This window comes from Macrotis lagotis, chromosome 6, assembly GCF_037893015.1.
Source record: "Macrotis lagotis isolate mMagLag1 chromosome 6, bilby.v1.9.chrom.fasta, whole genome shotgun sequence".
In the NCBI taxonomy this organism is placed as follows: domain Eukaryota; kingdom Metazoa; phylum Chordata; class Mammalia; order Peramelemorphia; family Peramelidae; genus Macrotis; species Macrotis lagotis.
The window spans coordinates 158813822-158835869 of NC_133663.1; the positions used below are offsets into that span (position 1 = coordinate 158813822).

At 33.8% G+C, this 22048-nt stretch overlaps 1 protein-coding gene across 2 annotated transcripts in view; it reads left to right on the forward strand.

Annotated features, from left to right (window-relative positions):
* GPC6 (glypican 6) overlaps positions 1–21658 on the forward strand; it is a 1417939-nt gene extending 1396281 nt beyond the window's left edge. For both annotated transcript variants that reach the window (XM_074191897.1, XM_074191898.1), the window contains exons 8-9: positions 9087–9262; positions 13658–21658. In XM_074191897.1, the coding sequence (XP_074047998.1) occupies positions 9087–9262; positions 13658–13860 (379 nt within the window). In that variant the 3' untranslated portion in view covers positions 13861–21658. The remainder of the gene's footprint in view (positions 1–9086; positions 9263–13657) is intronic.
* The last annotated feature ends 390 nt before the right edge of the window (positions 21659–22048 follow it).

A 22048-nucleotide genomic window follows, 5' to 3' on the forward strand; every position in this document is an offset into this window, starting at 1 on the left:
TCAAGCAAGAAATCTGACATGGAAAACAAGACCACATAGCCATCAAACATAACAGATATATTCCCTGCAAACTTCTGCCCTCGAATGGGATGCTGTCAGAGGTCAGGTGAACAAAAACTTTTCATTCAATTGATGAAAGTCTCACCTCTGGTCCACCACCAGAGGGTGAAAGAATAGCTAAAGGGAAGGATTTTCCTCAGAATTAACTTCAATTGTCTATCAAATTCCTCACAAGAAAGTGGTCAGAGTCCATTTTCAGCAACCAAAAGGAAAGTGATATGAAATGCTACTTCTGTAACTCCCATTTTTCACTTGCCTAAATAACTTCCCTAAGAGAAAATGGGAGAAAGACGATGCAACTCTCTCACTCAATTCAGACAAATGGGAATTGAAAGGAAGCTAGTAAGTAATGGTGGAAAAATCAATAATAATCTAGAAGACCAAAGGAAAAAAAAATTAAAGACTTGTGGTGCACGTTACAAATCCGAGATTTCTAAAGTTCCTGGGATGATTCTAGAGACCTTAGGAGTACATTTTCAGTCATTCATCATCTAAAGGAAGAATATTTTCTACAGCCCAATAGCAAAAATGAGTTCTCTATAAGGAAGTCAGGGAAGAATGATTAGGTCTAAAACAGGAAAGCATAGACATAGAAGGAAATAAAACTTTTGTATGATCAGCATATTAGGATTAGGTTTATTTTTCAGTCCATTTTAGAGGGAAAGAAATAATATTGGCATTCTATTAAGTCTTTATCTTTCTACATTACCCAAAGGCTTTCCTGCATATTTTGAGAAGGTGGCCATTTTAAATTTTATTATCTCTATTTTCCTTAAGAGGTTTCTTTTTAAGAAAAGATTCTTCTGAATTCAAAAGATCTGAAAGGGAAGGGGGATATGAGGAAAAACTGAAAAGAAAATGATTTTTAGGGCTGATTTCCATCAGCATGCACATCACTTAATAGGGCAGAAATGATTTCATGGAGGAACAGACAGGGTTTCTTCAGTCAAGCATTGCTCAACCCTCCGGTATGAACGATACAAAACAATTTTCCACTTTTCTATCTTGTTCACTAAGCAAGACAACAATCACAAGTGTTTGTTTTGCATTTTTTATATGATTTCTTGAATGTTATTTAGAAAAAAGTACTTGAGGAATGAGAGTGAGATCAGGATCCATTTGACCAATTGAAAATGAACTTTTTCTCTGCAAGTTTCTCCATGCTATTTCCATATTGATTCATCCTTTATAGAAACAGGATCATCTTCCCCTAGACCAGAAGTAAATATTATAACTTGGAAGAAGTAGGATAAATAGGAAAATCTGGGAAATAAATAAGTTATTGATTTAACAACTAACAACAACAAATCAGATCATGCTTCACTAAATTTGTTCAGTGTAGATGAGCCATAGAATGAATTGAGATAATAAAGCAGTAAAGAGTTGTGACTATTTACTAAATTTGTGTATTTGAATTAAGATCCCTATTGTTTTAATTGCTAACTAAATCCTAGAGTATTGAAAAAATTTCCCAGTTCTCTTAAACCATATACCATAAAGTATTTGCCATACTCAGAAAACCTTTGAAGGTGGACCATCCTTCTAAGACAAGGGTTGGCAACCTTTCAAAAGTGACGCTCAAAATACCTTCGTCAAATTTGAAGTCAGAGGTCCTGGGTAACACAATCAATAGCTATACCTTAATAAGTCACGCAATTTTGCTGAACCTCAGTTTCCTTACCTATAGATATAATGATATTCACATTGCCTACCTCATAAGTTTGTAATCAAGAAATGAACTGTGAACATCAAAGGGATATGTTAATATGAATTACTATTATTATTATTGTTAGGTTTGCTTTTGCCAAATAGATCAGATCATGTCTTGTCTCTGCTTAGAAATTGCCATTAGGTCCCTATGGTGTAACAAATAAAGTTTGAATTGATTTGCTAGGCTTTCAAGGTCCCCAATAATCTAATATCACCTATAATTTAAAGAGAACTTTTAACATTTTATTTTTCCAATTTTATTTAAAATCAGTTTTTAGCATTCATTTTTTAATTTTGCATTCCAAATTCTTTCCTTTCCTCTTTTGTCTACCCCTTCATTGAGGAGACAAGCAAATTTAAATAGAATAGGCATGCACAATCGTGCAAAACATATTTCCATTTTAGTCAAATTCTAAAGAAAAACAGAAAAGAAAGTATGTTTCAATCTGCATTCAGACTCAATTAGTTCTTTCTCTGGAAATGGATAGCGTTTTTCATCTTAAGTCCTTCAGAATTAAAATGTTTTAGATCATTATATTGCTGAGAATAACTAAGTCATTCCCATTAGCTTATATAATATTGTTGTCACTATTCTCCTGGTTCTGTTCACTTCATTCTGCAGCAGTGTAAATCTTTCTAGGTTTTCCTAAAATCATTCTACCTATCATTTCTTACATTGTATTCCATTATGTACCAAAATTTATTCAGCCATTCTCCAATTGATAGACATCCCCTCAATATCCAATTCCTTGCCATCACAAAAAGAACAGAACTACAATAAATGTTTTGTTGATAAAGTTCATTTCTTTTTTTAAAAAATCTCTTTGGAATATACAAACCTAGTAGTGTTATTACTAGATCAAAGGGTGTACATTGTTTTTTGTTTTGGTTTTTTTGGAAGGCAAATGGGGTTAAGTGGCTTGCCCAAGGCCACACAGCTGGGTAATTATTAAGTGTCTGAGACCAGATTTGAACCCAGGTACTCCTGACTCCAAGGCCGGTGCTTTATCCACTGTGCCACCTAGCTGCCCCCTTCTGCTTTTTTAAAGTGGATAATACTAAATTTTATTTTATCCTGACTGTGGCTCCACAATATTAATTTTTTCTTTATGTATGCCTGCAAAATTTTCTCCTGGATCTAGGAGTTCTGGAATTTGGTTAGCATATTCCTGGGAATTTTAATTTTTGGATCTCTTTCAAGAGGTGATCAGTAGATTCTTTCAATTTCTGTTTTACTCTCTGATTCTAGGATGTCAGGGAAGTTTTCCTTGATAATTTTTGAAAAATGATGTCTAGGCTCTTTTTTTGATCATGGCTTTCAGGTAGTCCAATAATTCTTACATTATATCTTCTTGATCTATTTTTCAAGTGAATTGATTTTGAATGAGATATTTACAATTTTTTGCAATTTTTAAATTTGATTTAGTTTTTCTTGATATCTCATGAACTCATTAACTTTCACTCACTCAATTCTAATTTTTTAAGGAATTAATTTTTTTAGAGATCTTTTGTCTCTTTTTCCTTAGTCAATTCTACTTTTTAAAGAGATCTCTTCAGTGGATTTCTGGGCCTTTTATACCATTTAATCTATTCTGTTTTTTAAGGTGTTATTTTCTTCAGTATTTTTTGCACCTCCTTTACAAAGAAGTTTTTTCCATGATTTTAGTTTTAGCCATGTTGAATTTAAGATGTTTACTGAACATCTACTTCATGAGACCATTGGAAATTGACTTACTTCCCTTTTGGATAGTATTTTATTTTATAGGGAGAAAATTATGGAAACTAAATTTTGGTTATCTAACCATAAAAGAAAGCAATGTCTTTTCAAGTGTATAAACTAAGAAAAGAGATTTAGATTCAAATTTAAGCCCAGTTCCAGTATTGGAGAACTTTTAAGAGAGTCACAATTTGGATGAAAATTATTCTTTTTGCCTAGGCAAAATTTTTCTTTTTAACTGATGAAAGGCTAAGAAAGCATAGCTTACCATTTACATGAACATATCAATTGCAATAGACAGGTACAATGCAATGAAGCTATGCAACAAATAGAATGGAAATAGTTTTCAAGTCATACTGCAGAATCTACAAGGAGATCAATGAGACTGCATTTAAAATGTGTGGAACAGATAGTTTAGGGATAGTATAACTCCATCTTTCACTACTAATGCAACCTGTGACCTTCTTTGGACTCATGCTTGTCTCATGATCAGTCAATCAATTACTATTTATTAAGCATCTGTTTTGTGCCGAACACTATGCTAAGTGTGAGATATACAAAAAGAGGGCAAAAAAAAATAGTCCTTGCCTTCAAGAGCTTATAGGGAAGAAGGTAGCATGCAAATAAATATATATGAACAAACTATATAAAGGATAAATAGGAAATAATTAAGAGAATTAAGAGGGTTAGGGAATGGTTTCCTGTAAAAGATGGACTTTTAGCTAGGAATTAAAGAAAGCTAAGAAGTCTTGAGGCAGAGATGAGGCAGGAGAACATTCTGGATATGGGAAACAATTGGAGAAAATACCTCTTTAAGCCTTAATGATTAGTTGGTACTGATCCTCTCACAAAAGATTAATACTCATTTAAGTTTGCTGGTGCTCCTAGGTACCATAGTTGCATTTCATTGGGGGTTTTTTGGAGACAGTTGAAACATTCATTCTGATGAATTTTAGGTACTGTGTTAGTACCTAATATAACTAGGATAAAAAATAATGTCCTTGTCTCCCAATCCCAAATTTAGGAGGCTAGCAACAATTATAGAACTTTTGAGGCACAAGAAAAGGCAGAGCACCTACTTAAGGTCAGTAAGGTGAGTGAGTCAGTGGATAGAGTCCCCAAGACTGAAGACAAGAACACTCATCTTCCTGAGTTCAAATCTAATCTCAAATACTAACTGTTTGATCATGGGCAAGTCACATAACCCTGTTAGCCTCAATTTCCTCATCTGTAAAATGAACTAGAGAAGGAAATGACAATCAAACACAAGTGAAACCACTAAACCGCAACAGCATGGCAATTAGCATAAATTGTTAATATGGGGAATTATTAGATGTCAAGCCAGAGAGGCTCCTCTGCCTTTCCCCCTGCCTCCTTGGAAACCTCACCATCTGTTTGGTGCCATTCTTTGTCTTTCCCTTGTAGTGGACTTTCCTGAACACCTCAGCTGAATGTTTGTCATGCACTACTTGCTCTATGTCTAGTATGCACTAGGTACAAAAATTCCAACGTAGGAAAGTGTCAATGAAGTAAATAATTGGAGCCCAGGCATAATTTTTTGTAGGGTTGACCCTGGCAAGAACTGTTATTCCATAAGCATTCAAATATTAGCCCCTCCTACATTCCAGGCCACTTTACCTTATATTCAGTAGCAATGTTTCTATAATCAATAATCAAAGTATTAAATATATAATTTATTTTTATAATATAATTAAAACTAGATATGAAAAACTAAAATATACACAAGGCAAAGACCAAGATATAACCTACCCCCCCAACATGTTATTTTCAAAGCCTAAAGCTCTTTATTAAAAATGTCAGCCATGTTTCCAAATTTTTGGTGGTTACCCTTCACAAATCATATGTAGTGAAAGCTCATTAGGAAGCAGGAATCCCAAGAGTAAAGGAAGACTGTGACTTATCTCAGTTTTAGCACTCCAGTTTGTCATCTCTTTTGAGTATCTCCCTGATCCAGGCAGATATGGCTTCAACTATGCCCCCGCCCCGAAATATCAAACTCAAGCCAATTCTTTCTCCTTTGCCACCCCTGTTCCATCTCCTCTACAAGTCAGGTAGGGATAAGATCTCTATTAGTGACTTGCATAAAACCAACTATAAGTATAAAAATTGCAAATTCAAAAATGGCTTTCTCCAAAAATTGGTGAGTAGTAGAGATGTAAAGGGTCTCCGGAGCCTTGCAGATCAAAAATTTGTATATGAAATCCTAATCCTGCCAAAGGCTTCACAAATCCTACTGTGCCATCTCCTACTCCTAGATATCTCTGTGGATTTATTCTCAATCCCTATTTCAAGTAATTGACAAAGTGGTAATTTCCCTTCTTTTTCAGATTTAAAATTCTATATTGTCTTTAAAGTTACCCTTTGAATACAACAGAGAGGAGAAAAGGTTTTTGAGGACACAGAGGCATTGTTCCTTGTTTTCATTGTAACTAGGGAAGCATCAGTAGGCACAGCTAGAGGCCAGACATTCTTGGCAGTCTCTTATTGTTCCTGAATGTTCAGGCTCCCAAGGGAAGAATTCCCATGTAAGCTATTGCAGTCGGCTTCTGATAAATGAGTCTTAGCTGGCAAGGCAGTGAGTGCAGTATACAAAAAGAAAACAAAATCCAAAGTCCTCCTCTGACTCAACACAGGTACATCTGCAGTAATCCTTTGCTGAAACATCAAGGAGCAACACCAAAACTAACTGTCACCTTCTGTCCTTTGAGAAACTGTTATTTCAGCAAAGGGTGAATTTTCATGTCTTTGGCTGGCTTTTGTTCCTTTTGGAATCCTTGTCTTTGTTCCACTAGTTTCTGATAGTCACTACTGTATGAAGGCTGATGGCAGGAAGCATTCCTATCAACCAACAGATAATCAGATGCCATCTTCTTTTGGTTATATAAAAGAAGTTCAAATTCTAACAAAAGCATATTTCTATGGTGTTCTTTGAGAGGAATCAGTTGATTCTTTCAGAGAGAGCTGTTATCCCTGGACTCAAAATGGTAAAACAGCTTAAGGCCTAGAACTGGGGATCTCAGGAACACCATTTCCATCTTTTTTGCTAGCCATCTGAAGCACTGTTGTATCCCAACAAGATTTTGCCTTCAGAGTAGCTTTTGGAGGTCCCATGAGATCTAGTCTGCAAATTAGATTATAGACTGAGTTTACATAACAAAGAAGCTAAAAGAGCAGACAAAAGTTAGTGCCTTACTGCAAAAGTAAAAAGTTGTGCTTCTGTGACTTTTTTATGAGGACATTTTTAAAGGCAAACTTCCTGAGGAAAAAATTTACATCGCACTCTGTGTGTTTGTTGATTTATTTTTTGGTGAATGCTGATTGTGGTTGGGACTTTTCAAGATATAAATGGATACATGGAACCTGCTCAGAGGATCTTTGATTTAAGTCAGATGAAACAATTCAGACACAAACATTTCATTCACACAATCCAACACCCTGAGAAGGGACTTAAAAATAAACTGCATCATTTCTTGTGTGTTTTTCAGTCTCCCAGATTGCAAGTTGATGGATAGAATCAATTAGCATCACTGAAAGGTTTCAAAAAAAGGAGGTTTCCTGGAGGAATCAGAAAGATAACAATGGATAGTCTATGTTAAGAAGAATAATTTCCAACATAAATACATTGTATAAAAAAACTTATAGATCAGAATGAGAAATAAGTAGAAAAAGGTATAAAACATTAGAAATATATGTAAGACTTGGAAACTGAAGCTGAGACTTAAAAAGGAGAATACTAGCATCACTGCCAGAGAACAAAGTAGCAAAGTGGCATGAAGGGTCACAAATAGAGAACACTAAAATAGAAAAATATGAGAAACAAAAAGATCAGAGAGGCTAGAGGGGGTTCAAAATGAGAAGACCTGAGACATTAACTTTAAGGGATGTAAAGAAATCACTTATGTGGCTTCTGCATTGACTTAGACTCAGGAAGACTGACTCTGAAGACTGTTCAAATCTTGCCTCAGTTACTTATTTAACTGTGTGTTCCTATGCAAGTCACATAACCTTCTTTAGTCTCAGGTTCCTCATCTATAAAATGGGGATAATAATAGCTTCTACCTCTTAGGGTAGAAGCTGAAATGAAATAATATATAAAGCACTTTGAAAGCTTTAGAGTATTATATAAATCCTAATTAGTATTATTAAATCTCCAAACTATTTTGAAAAATAAATTTAAGACATTATAATTTAAATTTAAAACATTCTACAATATGAATTGGTAGGAGCAGAAAATCAGGGGGGGGGGAAGGAAACAAAAACTTCACAAATTGGTTGCATTTTAATAGAGTAATTATTAATTTTGATCAAGAAGGTATATACAGGCAACCTAGAAAAAACTGAAATAGTAAATATTTAGATTTTAGTGTTGGTATATTGAGGAGTTATAGAAAAATTGGATTAGACCGAAAATTGATTAAATGCTCTGAAAATTTTTTCAAGTACCATATATTGATATCTACCAATACCATATAATATAATGATATGATTATATATTGTATTATATGTTATTAAATAATCAGAATAATAAAATTATTAATTACTATATCTATGTATATTTACATTATCCAGATTTCCCACTAAAATCCTCCCTTTGCTTTACCAGAAAGCCATTGTTTATACAAAAAAAATTATATATATATATATATATATATATATATATATATATATATATTGAGGAAAGATAAAGAAGACAGGCACTATTTTTCATGGTCTTTGTATCCTGTTTACTAGTTGCTTAACAAATACTTTTTGAATTTCATTGAATTGAAAGTAATATACTTTTATGCCACTGATCTCCTTCATGTTAATTTTCTTCTCAAAGTTTTGTCAAAGCCCTAAGTAATATTATCTTCAATCTTTTAAGGACTAACACTCCTGGGTCAGGGATTCTTAGTCTTAAATCTGTGAACTTCTTGGTTTTTTAATTTTAATAACAATATTTCAATATAACTGGTTTTCTTTGTGTTTTATTCTTTTATTTTATACATTTAAGAACATTATTCTGAAAAACAGTTCATAAGCTTCAACAGACTTCAATAACCAGAGATCATGACACAAAAAAAGTTAAAAACCCCAGTTCTAGAACTTTCTAAAACATCTTTCATCCCTGAAGTTTGTTCTAATTCAAGGAAGACTTCAAGGTTATACCGTTGCTATTTTTCTCCAATTTGCACATTCAAAATTAAATGGAGAATTTAAATTATTATTCAAGCTGGATTATTTAATCCAGTCAACAAAATTCATTCACTAGAACTAATCAATGAATCAAATATTTGGGGGGGTGTCTATCTAAATTCCATAATTCTCTATTCAATCTTCTTTCATAGATATTAGTAACACAATAATTAAGTATAAGTGCTTGTATGATGGAGTCACTATTTTAACCACAATTTCCTCTTTTGAAAATTTTATTTACCTAATATAATAAACATGGTTGTTGCTAGGTGGCTTTCTTGGGAGCTGGATCTAATAAGTTCATTTGCTCTGTTTTAGCTATCATTATAGATTAAAACAAAACAGACCCTATTTTGAAATGAACCTTTTCTCATAATTTTTATCTTTTTTTTCAACCTTTCAGATACTTGCCTGAGATCATGAACGATGGACTGACCAATCAGATCAATAATCCAGAAGTCGATGTAGACATTACTAGACCAGACACTTTCATAAGACAACAGATCATGGCCCTTCGAGTGATGACCAACAAGTTAAAAAATGCCTACAATGGAAATGATGTGAATTTCCAAGATACAAGTAAGAAATTAGCTTAATTAAAAATTCAATTTGGTGAACTTCATAGAAACCTTATGATTAGAATGGTGTCATATTTCAAAATTGCTATGTAATTTTTCTGACTAGAAATATTTACTATTATCTACATAATTCACTTCTCTGAACTGATAAGCAGCCTTAGAGTTTTGGATGGTGTCACATATGAATTTTGTGGTTTGTGCAATTGCTAAAGTAGTTTATTCAACTTAGAATGTTGTTAAACATATTCAACAAACCTAATTGAGACAAACACACCTAAAAAGAGACAGAAGTGGAATTTGAAACCCAGATCCACTTGGCACTAAATCTAACCTCTAAACAAGTGACTATGATTGTTTCTTCTACCAAATATCTACTCCAATAGAAATGGTCTATTATTGATGCAATATTACATATAAGAATTTTATAAAGTATGGAAATTTTTGTATCAGAAACTTTTTGTTTTTTGTTTTGGGGAGGCAAATAGGGTTAAGTGATTTGCCCAGGATCACACAGTTAGTGTCTGAATTCAGATTTGAACTCAAATCCTCCTAACTCCAGGACTGGTGCTTTAATTACCACCTAGCTGCCCCTGCATCAGAAATGTTCAAAAGGTTTTGGACATACACTTGCTAGAAAACACCTTCAGATTGAAACAAGATAGTTTCAAGATGTTATCAGAAGTATGGAGAAAATATCTTTTTTAAAAGATTTGAGCCACTAAAAAGAGCATTAGATGTACACTTGTTAGCTGTGACTATAATTTGGTCACTGAAGCAAAAGATTATGCTTGAATGTGTGAATTAATGAGATAGAAAGAAACAAATTACAGATGGAAGATATTAAGTCATCTCCCTCTTAGTTATCCTACAGAGTTGTCCCCTGAAATACATTTTTTTTCCAATTTTTTAACGTTTTTATTTAAAACTTTGAATTCCAAATTTTTTTCGTCCTTCCTTCTCTTCACCCCTCCCTGAGATGGTAAGCAATATGATATAGGTTATATATGTACAATTATGTAAAGCAATTTCAATCAATACATTTTAGTGCTTCATTCAGTATAATTTTAAAAAGCCCAACAATTACATTTCTATAGGCATAATATTCTGTCATCAAACAGAATTTGTAACCACAGTGGGGGATGGGAGGGGACTTCTATCATAATAAGTCTGAATTTTATTCTTCTCAAGATGATCCTACAACTTCTTTAAAAATCTGTCCTTAAGGTCTGAATATGTCCCACATACTGTACTTAATGCCCAGGGATACAAAGAAAGCCGAAAATAGTCTCTGCCCTTAAGAAACTTACCTTTTAATTGGAGAAATAATATTCAAACAACTACATACATACAAGAAACAATTTCACAGTGAAATTTCAAAATGAAAGTACTACCATTCATGGCTAGTTTAAGGTATTAAAAGTGAAATGACTCAATCACAAATATTTTCTCTTTCTGTATCTGAACAATGAAGCTTTGATTAATTATATAGTTGAGTTAAACAACAACAAAAAAACTGAGTCTAGAAAAGCTTAATGTCTTCCCAAATGTAGTCCCATGATTAAGTATGTTCTTCAAAGTAGCAGAGTCAAAATTTGAATCCCAAAGTATTGTTGTCTTGGATGTAAAGGAAATGAGGAATGTTAGGTAAAAATTCTAGTAAATTAACATTCATATTAGGGATTGTAATCTTTTCCATATTGTCCCATAAATCAAGGGGTAGTAATTTATATTTATAAATTGCTGCTTTGTAAAACGTTAAAAGGCAGCGCTCCAACCTTGCCTTTCCCAATCACCAATCAAAAATAATAAATAACAAGTCTCAAACAAGTTCTACTCTGTTAATCTGGTTTACCTCCCACAGAATGCCAGGTGCTAGTTGGGAGATTTGGAAAGCCATGTTTCAGAAATTCTGGTTTCTAGATCTTGAGCTTTCCTCCTCTCAATGGACAAAGTTCTAGATAACAGCTTTTACTGAGTATCAGTCACTTAAGGACTGCTGCATTTATAAGACTTTTATCTTGACTCGTGCAAGTGTGCTTGCTACTTCTCTCTGGTATTTACGAGCTGAGACAAGATTGCCATGTTCTTGGTTTTATCTCTCGAGACCTGTTTGCAAAAAGGATATGACCTGATGCACTTAGATGCACAGCTCTAAATAGCATTGCCTGTTTTGGCTTCCATCTCAAGCTCAAAACCATTATCACGTTTTATAGCTATTATAACCCTTGTTGCTTTTGACATTTCTGCTTTATCACTTATTTCTGCCCTCTTGAATACCTGTAACCATGATTAGTTTTCTCAAAGAGATGTGGTTATTATTTTTTCCAACTGGAATCTCCCTTTATTATTTGCTGCTAATTTTTTAAATATCCTAAATCTCTTTTAATAATAACTATGTAAAGGTTATAATAAATCATGCCCATTCTAGTCTTCAAAACAATTCCCCTATCAATTTAGTATCTCTAAATTTAATTAATGTGCTCTTTTAACCCTCACATAGATCAGTAATGATAAACCAGAGTAAATGTTAAGGACACAGGGCAGCATTTTCAAATTTCCAAATATCTGATCTGATATTTAATCATTCATTTCAAAGAAAGGTGATTTTTTTCTCCCAATAGATAATCTGAAACATGGTAGGGGCATGAAGGGAAAGTTCAATTTCCTCATTTGTAAAGTGAAGGAGTTGAAGTAGATTATCTGGGATGCTCAAAATTAAGATCCTATGAACCTAACCAATATTCCATACTTGAGTGTAGTTGTTAGTAGTTGCCTTCTAAGGCAATTGTGACATTATCTCAGAAACAGCTCAGAGAAATGACATCATCAGATTAGGCAAAGAAAGAGCAGCTAGCAGTTCATTCTATTCACAGAGTATGCAATCAAATAAAGAAGATGGAATCTATCAGGTAAGTGGATAACTAGGAACTGGATGTTACATATAAAGAAGATTATTATAGAACTGAGGAAGTAGAGATGTTGGGTGCAGGTGGAGGCATGGAAAAGAACAGGTTATGCAAGACAAGGCATTGAGCTTATAGTAGGGAGCTGGTAAAGAGATCATCCAGGACAAAGGATGAGGCTGGTGCTCAGAAGATAGAAACAGAAGGGACATACTGAACAGTTTTGTTCAAGAACTATTTGCTTCTTCACCCAGTTGTTTCTTTTGGTCCAGAGGATGCGACGAGTTTGTATAATGTCTGTTTTTTCCTTCTCATGTTGCCCATGAATATCTTCTCACAACATTCCCTTGTGAAAGGATGATGTCTATTAAGAATGATAAAAATGACCTTTTCAAAAGAAAGAGGTGTGTTTGGCCCTGTCTTTAAGAGGACTTTGAACAGATGATTGTCAATCACCAGCACTTTGTCCGTAAAAGCTGTATCCCTGGTTTTCCATCTAATTGTAACTGTCAATCATAACTTGTCACTCAATGACTCAAATCCCACCCACTGACAACCTTGTGCCTTTAAATTCCTACCCCTTCGTTCCAGCACTCAAAATTAAAAATCATGGTTTTAGAAAAAAGTTGAATTAAATTAGTAAAAGCATGTTAAACATCAAGAAACTGATGATATCATAAAATGAAAAAAAAGTCATTCCAGACATTTCTCAGTTCCAAGTCCCAAAGCAAATTCTCAGCTCTTTTTGTAGTCATTTTAAAAATTCTATTCAGTCTCCTAAGGTACAAGAGAAAGACTGTAGAACATTAATTTACTAGAATTGGACATTGGGGGATGCCCATCAATTGAGGAATGACTGAATGAGTTATGGTATATAGATATATGGAATACTATTACTCTAGGAAATCATGAGTGGTGAGACTTTAGAAAAATCTGGAAAGACTTGCATGAACTAATGCTGAATGAAGAGAGTAGAACCAAAAGAACATTGTAAACATTAACAGCAATAATGTGAGATGATCAAGTACGATGGAGACAACTCCTCTCAGCAGTTCAGTGATCAAGAACAATCCTGAGAGCCCATTATGGAAAATGCCATCTACATTCAGGGAAAAAAAACTATGGGGTCTGAATCAGAACAAAGAATATCATGTTCACTTTTTATAACTTCATTTATGTTTTTTTCTTTCTCATGTTTTCCCCCTTAGCTCTTCTTTCACAACATGACTAATATGGAAATAAGTTAAACATGATTGTAAATATACATAATGTACAGCAGCATTATAACACTTACACATGGGACAGAACCTGGGGCAGAAATTAATACTACATCTCAGTAATCTCAGAATCCACAAATAGTCAAGCAAACTAAAGTATTTGTTAATGTTGCACACATTTGAGGAAGGGACTCAGGGAATTTATTTTTTTAATGTTCTATTTTGTTTAATTCTCGGTTTTCTCAGCTTGACATTTTCTCCTTCTCTTTTTATTAGGTGATGAAACCAGTGGCTCAGGAAGTGGCAGTGGTTGTATGGATGACATATGCCCAACTGAATTTGATTTTGTCACCACTGAGGCACCCCCTGTTGATTCAGATAGGAGAGAAGTGGACTCCTCTGCTGTCAATCTCAGCCACTCACTACTCACATGGTCCATCCTCTTCATCATCCTCTCACTGCAGAGACAGTGGAGATAATCCTGGATTTTGGTCAGATAAACTGAGTTTTAGCTATATGAACAGCCAACTTCTTTTTCTTACACTATTGGACAATGGACCATGATACAATACTTACAGTTTTCTATGAGAAGAGAGCAGTACTGCAATCTGCTTCCCTTTTTGTTTTCCCAAAGAGTACCGGGTGCCAGACTGAACTGCTTCCTATTTCCTTCAGCTATCTGTGGAGACCATGTCTATTCTTGAGTGAATTCTTACTCAAATCTTTCTTACCAAGGGACTTATCTTCATTTGCTTCTATGCTGCAGAAGTAAAGAGATCTCACATTGTGGGGTGATAATTTCCTTTCAAAAAAAGGTAGGGAGGGAGTGGTAGGGGAGAGCAAGATTGAAAATAATTTTTCTTCAAAAATCAGGCCAAACCCCAAGACTGCTGCATTTTCAACAAACATACAAAGAAAGATAGAAAAAAAATCCCTAAACCAGGTCATTTCTTTATTGACAACCAGACCTCTAACATGGGCCTCCTTATTGTAATTCAGGTTTATAAAATGGTCATTGGAAGAAAGTTTGAAATTTTTTCTAAGAAAAAAAGTACAGTATGTCTCAGTGGTGAATGTCTTGCACTCTTGACCACCAACACTATCTAATTGGTTGGAAGACATTGAAGCCGACAATTAGAAAATAATCTTTAGTAGTATATCAACACCACAAAGAGTTCAGTATTTCCAATTACCATTTAGGATTCACATCGACTTGCCCAGTACACATTTCAATAGTGGCGTCATTTCTCCTCAGCTATCTAATCTTTCTCTTTGTTACCCACTTGGCACAGGAGTTCTCTATCCTTGACAAATCTTCCCTGTAAGATTGGACTGAAAAATAATCTCCAGTAATAGAATTTCATCTCTTTTGCCACCAATCCAATATCCGTTCAATTTTTCTGCTCCTGTGCAACTACTCTCCCAAAGTATAACAGTTCTTTCAATGGACTGATGGATGAGCAATTGGATTCATATGCAAGTTTTCATATATAATGATTTCCTTTGTGTTAGTTGGTTTCCTGTATCACAAGGGCATTCGATTACAAAACAAATACAACAGAGAAGAAAAAAACAACAGTAATAGTATTGACATGGAGATTTCTTTCACTTTTTTAGTCTTAGTATGATCATCTATTTTTATATATATTATATATATAAATCACAGATTTTAACTTCTTAACTACAAGCTCAGGGTTGACACACCTTTGTAACAAAAATGTTTTGTCAACCAGCTCTTCTTGACTTGTGCTGCTCAGAGAAGTGATTTTTTAAAATGACCTATGAGCACCAAGAATCAAGAAAGAGAAGTTTTTATGTATCTAACTGTCATTTTATTAAAAGTTCACCAGAGGACACCCTCTTTCACATGAATGTGATTTGGTTTGGGGGTGCTTCAGATAAGATAGAGCATATGAGGAGATCCAGGGCACTACAGGACTTGAATAGTGATGGCAAATGTGTGCATAGAACATATCATTCATTGAAAATTATTGTTTTTATGAACAAGGTCTTTGGTCTAGAATTCCTGGTGTGGTTTGGACCCATTACCTTAATTGGGAGTGAGGGAAGAAAGTCCTGACCTAATCAGTTGCATTATGAAGACCAAAATCAGATGCTATAAACCCCTCAGAGGAAAACATAACCAAAAGAAAAACCCAAAATGAATCAAAAACAAATGAACAAAAATGCCCAGAGGACAGTCGGAGGTGGGGTGGAGTTTCCTAAAAATAATTGGTTATCCAAATATTTCTTGGTTTATATAATGAATCTGGAATTGGTAAAGTTAGTTTCAGATACTATAACGTAATTCAGTCACATTAAAATTTACAATAATGACATGTAAATGGTATTTTCAATCTCATTTTCTCATCAAAATTATAATTAGTTATCGATTTAGTCACTGCATTTAAGTAGAATACACATAGCACAATAGTATTATGTACACTTAAGCACTTTTACAAAAAATAAGGTATTTACAGCTACTATTGATATATTATACCTAATGAAATAAGAAATATAGGTTTTTAAGAGACTGTATACCACCGTCCTAATTGAAATTTTTCTAAAACTTCAACACAAATTTCCTATTACATACTTTTGGAAAAATCATCAATTTGACTGCCAAACTTTGACTTTGTATCACCAATTATGCATATAGAGACCTCTCTGCAGTAACCAATACCTTAAATTACTAACTTTGTTTTGCATTTAAGAATCAGTATTTTGTTTCTCTAATAATGAAGGTATAAAGAAAATGACACCAATCTGATTTATCAGAATATTTGAGTAAGAGCTGGTTTAGGCAGCTCTGAACTCAAATTCTTTTCTTTTACAGTATTTCCTCCTTTTCCTTCTATGAAGTGTAGCAAGGAGTTGCCTTTTTCCTCATTTTTCCCTAATACAAAGATTATATATTTATATGTATGTATATGTATATAAACATGTACATATATATATACATTTTTAAAACCTGATCAATTTACATCTGGTAATGACATTGAATAGCTACAGCAAATCAACTGTGAAAAAAGTTGAAATGATCAGGTTACTATACCATAATGCAGATCACCTTGGGTAGACATGGTCACAACATCAGTCAAGTTGTACATCTTGACTTCTCCCTTGCCATCCTCTTATGTCATATGATTTTTTCATGTTAATTTGAGCAGTGAGGCATTTATTCCACTGTTGGCATGACATCAGCTTAATCTAGATTGCTATCCCTTTTTAGGAAATCTTTGGAAAGTCTATAACTTGAGTTCTCTAGTTTCATAAAGTAGTATAGTATAGTATAGTGGAGTATAGGAAGAAACTCCATAATTTTCCATAATTTGTCAATCTGAAGTTCCCTAAATGTTGTTCATTTATTTTCACTTCATAACCTCTGTTCTAAATAGGGAAGAATCAGTTCCACTGGGCTTATTGAAATCTGGAACTAGGAAATAATGAGTGGTGCTCATAAATGCAAACATTTAGATTATTTAAAGTGCCTCTATTTTACATGTTCTTTAGTTACAATATGTATTTTTCTAACAGTAATACATATATATGATAGGTGTATATTAAAATATGTATATGTTATCACTAAAGACTAAACAGAGTTTTGTCTTTAACAGAGAAGAACAATTAGTAAATTCACAAATTAGAGTTCTGTTTATGATTCTGTTTTGGAGGGTAATGATTTGTTCTTTTACTTAAATACTTTGAATACAGGGATTAGTAAAGCCTGCTTTGAAATATAAGGGATGTAAAATTGTAATGTATTTGTGGACATTCAGACACATTATCTATCATTCACTGACAAACTAACAATTGTAATGAAAACAAAAATCTTTTCATCTGAACAAAAATGTGATTTGTTTTGATGATGTCATTGTTAAATTAGCCCTAATTAATGATTTTTCTCATTGTGAACATTGGCCCAAATTTGATCTGTACCTGTTACAAGTGACTATATCATGACTACAGACTAAACATTAGCTAAGATCCATAATGAGGAAGAACAATTGATGTTTTTTTGAACTGCAAATCTGTTTACATTTATATTTGCAAAGTTATCTATTTTTTTTTTAAAGTGAGGGGGTAGCTTAGCTTGGTTCCTTGTTATAAAATAGATTAACAATGGTTCATACAAATTTTCCTCTTACTTAAACAAATGTTTTCCTTTGGCAAGAGAAGCATAACTAATATAATACTGATTTACTGATTGTTCTTCCCTGTTATAGATATTAGTCAGTGTTTAGCTTTAGACTGAGACATATATGTGATATCAAACAGTATATACACTGGAGCCTTGCTATAACATGGCACAAAATTCAGTCTAATAATGTTATCTTTGGCCTTACCTAAGGAAGAAGAGACAGTGTTTCTTACTAGATGTACTGAAAGGACCTTGTAACCGCATTTTAATGGCAAGGTGCCCACAAATGACATTATAGTGAGGCTTCAGTGTATGTATACATAAAATATATGCATTATGTATGTGCACACAGGTCCTCTCCTAACTTTTTGTGTGGCTGTCAATTATTATGCGGGTTAAGATTTTGCATTTCTAATTTGGCTAGAAAGTTGCCATTCAACTTGTATGAAAATAGTAAAAAAAAAAAGTCATTTAATAATTGTTTCCAGTACCCTTATTTCCTTAATTACCTTTATGGTTTAAGGTTGAGGGCCTTTAGAAGCTATAGTATTAACAAAAAGAATAATCCATTATCTCACCACTGTATAAATTTGAATTCATTTTGATTTGGAAATATTGACTTTTATACTTACCCCTAGAATCCTTAGGCTTCTCCAAATGGGTATAGTTTAAATGATCAAATGGAAAATTTTGTCTCTCTCACTTCTGAATTCTTTTCTCCTTCCAGATAAAGTGTAAGAGTCTTGAGAAAGAATGTCAATATTATTAAAGTAAGGTCAGAAATGGAAAAATAATATGCAAGTGGGAAGAGTGGGGAATGAAGGACAAAAATTTTCCAAAATAAGAAAACAGCATTGATTTTTAGATCTCCAAAATGATATGACCATGCTCACAGTCAAGTTTAAATGACCTGTTAAACAGATCACAAGCAATCTATTTCAAATAACTCACTTTTTAACACAGTTAACAATGATTTCTTTACTGAAAATATAGTACCATTTCAAAAATGTTTTAGTAAAAAATTATAAAAGCCCCCCAAAGCATAGCATTTACCTGTAAGCAGTACTATAATTTAAACCCACAACATTAATCTCTTTGGTTTATCCAGAAAGATAATCATTATAAAACAAATTAAGACAACTTTAAAATAACTCCAAACGAGAACTTGGGATACAAATTTATTTCAGGGAAAGGAAGCTAATTGCCAAGGAAGGAAAAAGGTTATTCACAGTAATTCCCAATTTTAAAAACCATGAAGCTGAATAAGCACTTTGATTTTTCTGAGGGATTAAAGGGGGTAACGAAACATAGTACACTCTTCTACAATGGAAAGTCCTTTGCTCTGACACTGTTTCTAGATTGGTGCTGATAAGACAATGAGTGATAAATACACAGAAGAAAAAGAAGGATAAAAACAGAGTATGGAGCATTCCACTCCAATGCAACTAATTTATTAAAGGAAAACACATTTTCATTCTACAGTCACTTCTGTTTAAGAGCTCTTATCACATGGGTAATTGGTAGACACCACAGAAAGCTATAATTGCTCTCCTTATCTTCTTTGACCTACCTCGAAACATAGGCAGAACAAGAGGATACCCACAAATGTCCCAGATTAAGGTGAAGCAGAAATGAGATTCAAATTCAACTTCTTGGAAATTCAGTCCATTTCAATAAGCACTTATTGAGATTGTAATCTATGTAGGGTACTATACTAGGAACCAAGGAATATGAAGGGGAAAAGCATGTTGTTCTAAGGAACATGTCATATAGAAAAACAATAGAAATAGATATCATAAAGAAAATATTTCTCTTAAGCCATCTTTCCTTTTATGTGTATCAACATCTCTAGATCAAAGTCATAGGTGATGAAAAATATATTTAGTTGCTTTCATGGCTCTGTCATCCTATCTTTTATAACAACCCATTCCACCTTTTGGAAGAGGAGTGGAGCCAGAACCAAGCAAAAAATCCAGATTTTTCATATCTTCTCACTCTTTTACATACAGGGACCCAAACACTTTAAACTCCAGTTCCTCAAATGAGGAACAATTGAGGAAGCAACTGAAGCATCAAAGTGAAATATTTTCATTTTTCTTGAAAAACTAAGCTATATTAGGGAAGTTATCAGAGGTTGATAAGGAAATAAATGATTAAGAAAGAAACAGAATCCAGCAGTCTGCCCTTTGAACAAGGATGCCCAGGAAATGTTCAACTAAGGCTTAAAATGTTGCTTAATTGGTTGATGTTTGTAAAGCACTTGAACATGAAAGGCTTGTATAATTGGATATGATGTTTTGGTTGCCATGAGCTTCTGAATCTAAGTAGCCCTTGAGTCAGTGGAGAGCCTTGTTTTGATTTTACAGCAGCTGGGAAACAAGAAGAAGAAGGTAGGTCACTGAGCCAGGTGGTTTTATGTAAGCTTGATGAGAAGGAATATGGAAACCTGAATAATAGATACAGAATGTGACTAATGGACTATTCATATAAGATTGCTGGAAAAGCCATCTCAGATTGTATTTGTTGGCCTATAATCTGGAGGTAGATAGAAATTTAGAGATCATCTGATCCAAACTCCTAATCAGTTTAAGGAAACTGAAGCCTAAAGGAGTGAAATATTGCCCAAGAATCTGAAATTTGAACCAGCTTCTCTTATTCCAGATCCAGTGTGCTTCATTGATTTTTCCATTAAATAGTACTGTAACATGATAGATTTATTTGTCTTGTCATTTGAAATGAGAATTATTGACTTTTCTTTAATTTCATGGCGTTTGTTGTTTTCAAATTAAATGCATGGAGGAGAGTTTGTTTTTTTGGTTTTTTTTAACTCAGGAAAGATCATTCTCTTTTTCACACAACTCTTAGTGACAACATTCTCTTCCAAAGGCTCTATTTGAAATGAATTTAAAAGGCAAAAATATTAGATAAATTCAGAACCAGGCAGTCCAAAGAACTGGTTTGCCTATGATTTTTCTGTCATGGTCAACCTAAAATGGATCTAGAATTATAAAAAAATTGCTCCAAGAGTCTCATATGACTTAATCATTAATCTAATGACATTTGTTTGCCAAGTTAAAATGAAGAACGGGGTATGAACAGTCAGTTCCTAATTCATAGACTTAAAGATGAAAGGGCGTTTGGAGACTAGTCCAACTCCCGCTTTTTACTGATGAAGAAACTGACTTGCTGAAGGTCACAAGTACATGAACTTTTCTTCTAGGCTGGAGAGTAGATGCCATGTCAGTTTAGTTGCTGTCTCTGTTCTGCCAATTGAGTCTTGAGTTTATCTTATTCATCTGCCAATATCAGCATCCTCCAGCAGATATGTCCTTCTTCATTTTGACTTTGAGGCAAAATAGTCTAATCCTGTAAGAAAACCCCATGTTTTTTATTTTCTAATACTACATTAAGTATATGATGCTGTGGCAGCTTTCTTAGCATGGCTAATAGGCTCATCTACTACAAAGATAACTTTGTATTGCCATTGGATTACAAATAGCTTGGCACACAGTAGGCACTTAATAAATGCTTGTTGAGTGATTGATTTGAAGCTCACCACATCTATTATTGAATTCCTCTACAGATAGGCACATTATACAAGTTGGTTGAATCAAGATACTTGGTGGCAAAGATAGTCCTCTTGAAAAAAATTGCCCTCAGCAAATTCACAAAAAGGATGCAAGCAAAATTTTTATTCACTTTGCCACAGGAAGGAACTGCAAGTGTCATTTAAACCTCTTGTCTTTGTAAAGTGTTCCCCCAAGGACATAGAAACTTTAAATTAAAGTAATGTCTCATTACTCTAGTTCTGAGTTATAAAATCATCACTAACAACTACAAATAAAGAAATCCTGTAGGAATTAATTCCCTTATGAATATGATAGTAGGTTGATAATCTGAAAGTCCTCTGACTCACTTTCTGGTCTGATTTTTTTTGGTCTAAATTTGTTATTTCACTGGGGTACCTTTTAACTCTAAATTAAGAAATTTCCTCTCCTAATACAATTTGACAACTGTTCGGTAAGTTACAGTCTTAGAAAACTGCTTGAGGCAATAAGAAGTTAATTGTGTGGTTGCCCAGGTCACATAGACAGAATTTGTCAGAAACTGAATTTGAATACAGATCTCCCTGACTTTATTACATACACGGGGGTGGGGGTTGTGGGGGGGGAGGGGGTGAAAAATTAGAAGTGCCCAAATCATATTAAACCAAAGAAGTTACATCTGAATAGCTTTTTTAAGTCTTATTGACACATAAGTGATCACCATATTTATTTGTGTAAAGCATTTCATATCAATTAGCAACTTAAGGCTATTGTTGCTGAGGCCAAAAAATCTAGTCACTGGCTATTAGTTAGCATTCTCATCTGATTATTTTATTTGCTCTAGTTAGTGTGGTTAAAATTTATGGGTGATGATATATATTAACCTTTAAGATGCATGTTTTTTTTTCCTTTGAAAAAGTAGAAAATGGGGACAGCTAGGTAGTATAGTAGATAGAGCAGTGACCCTGGAGTCAGGAGGAC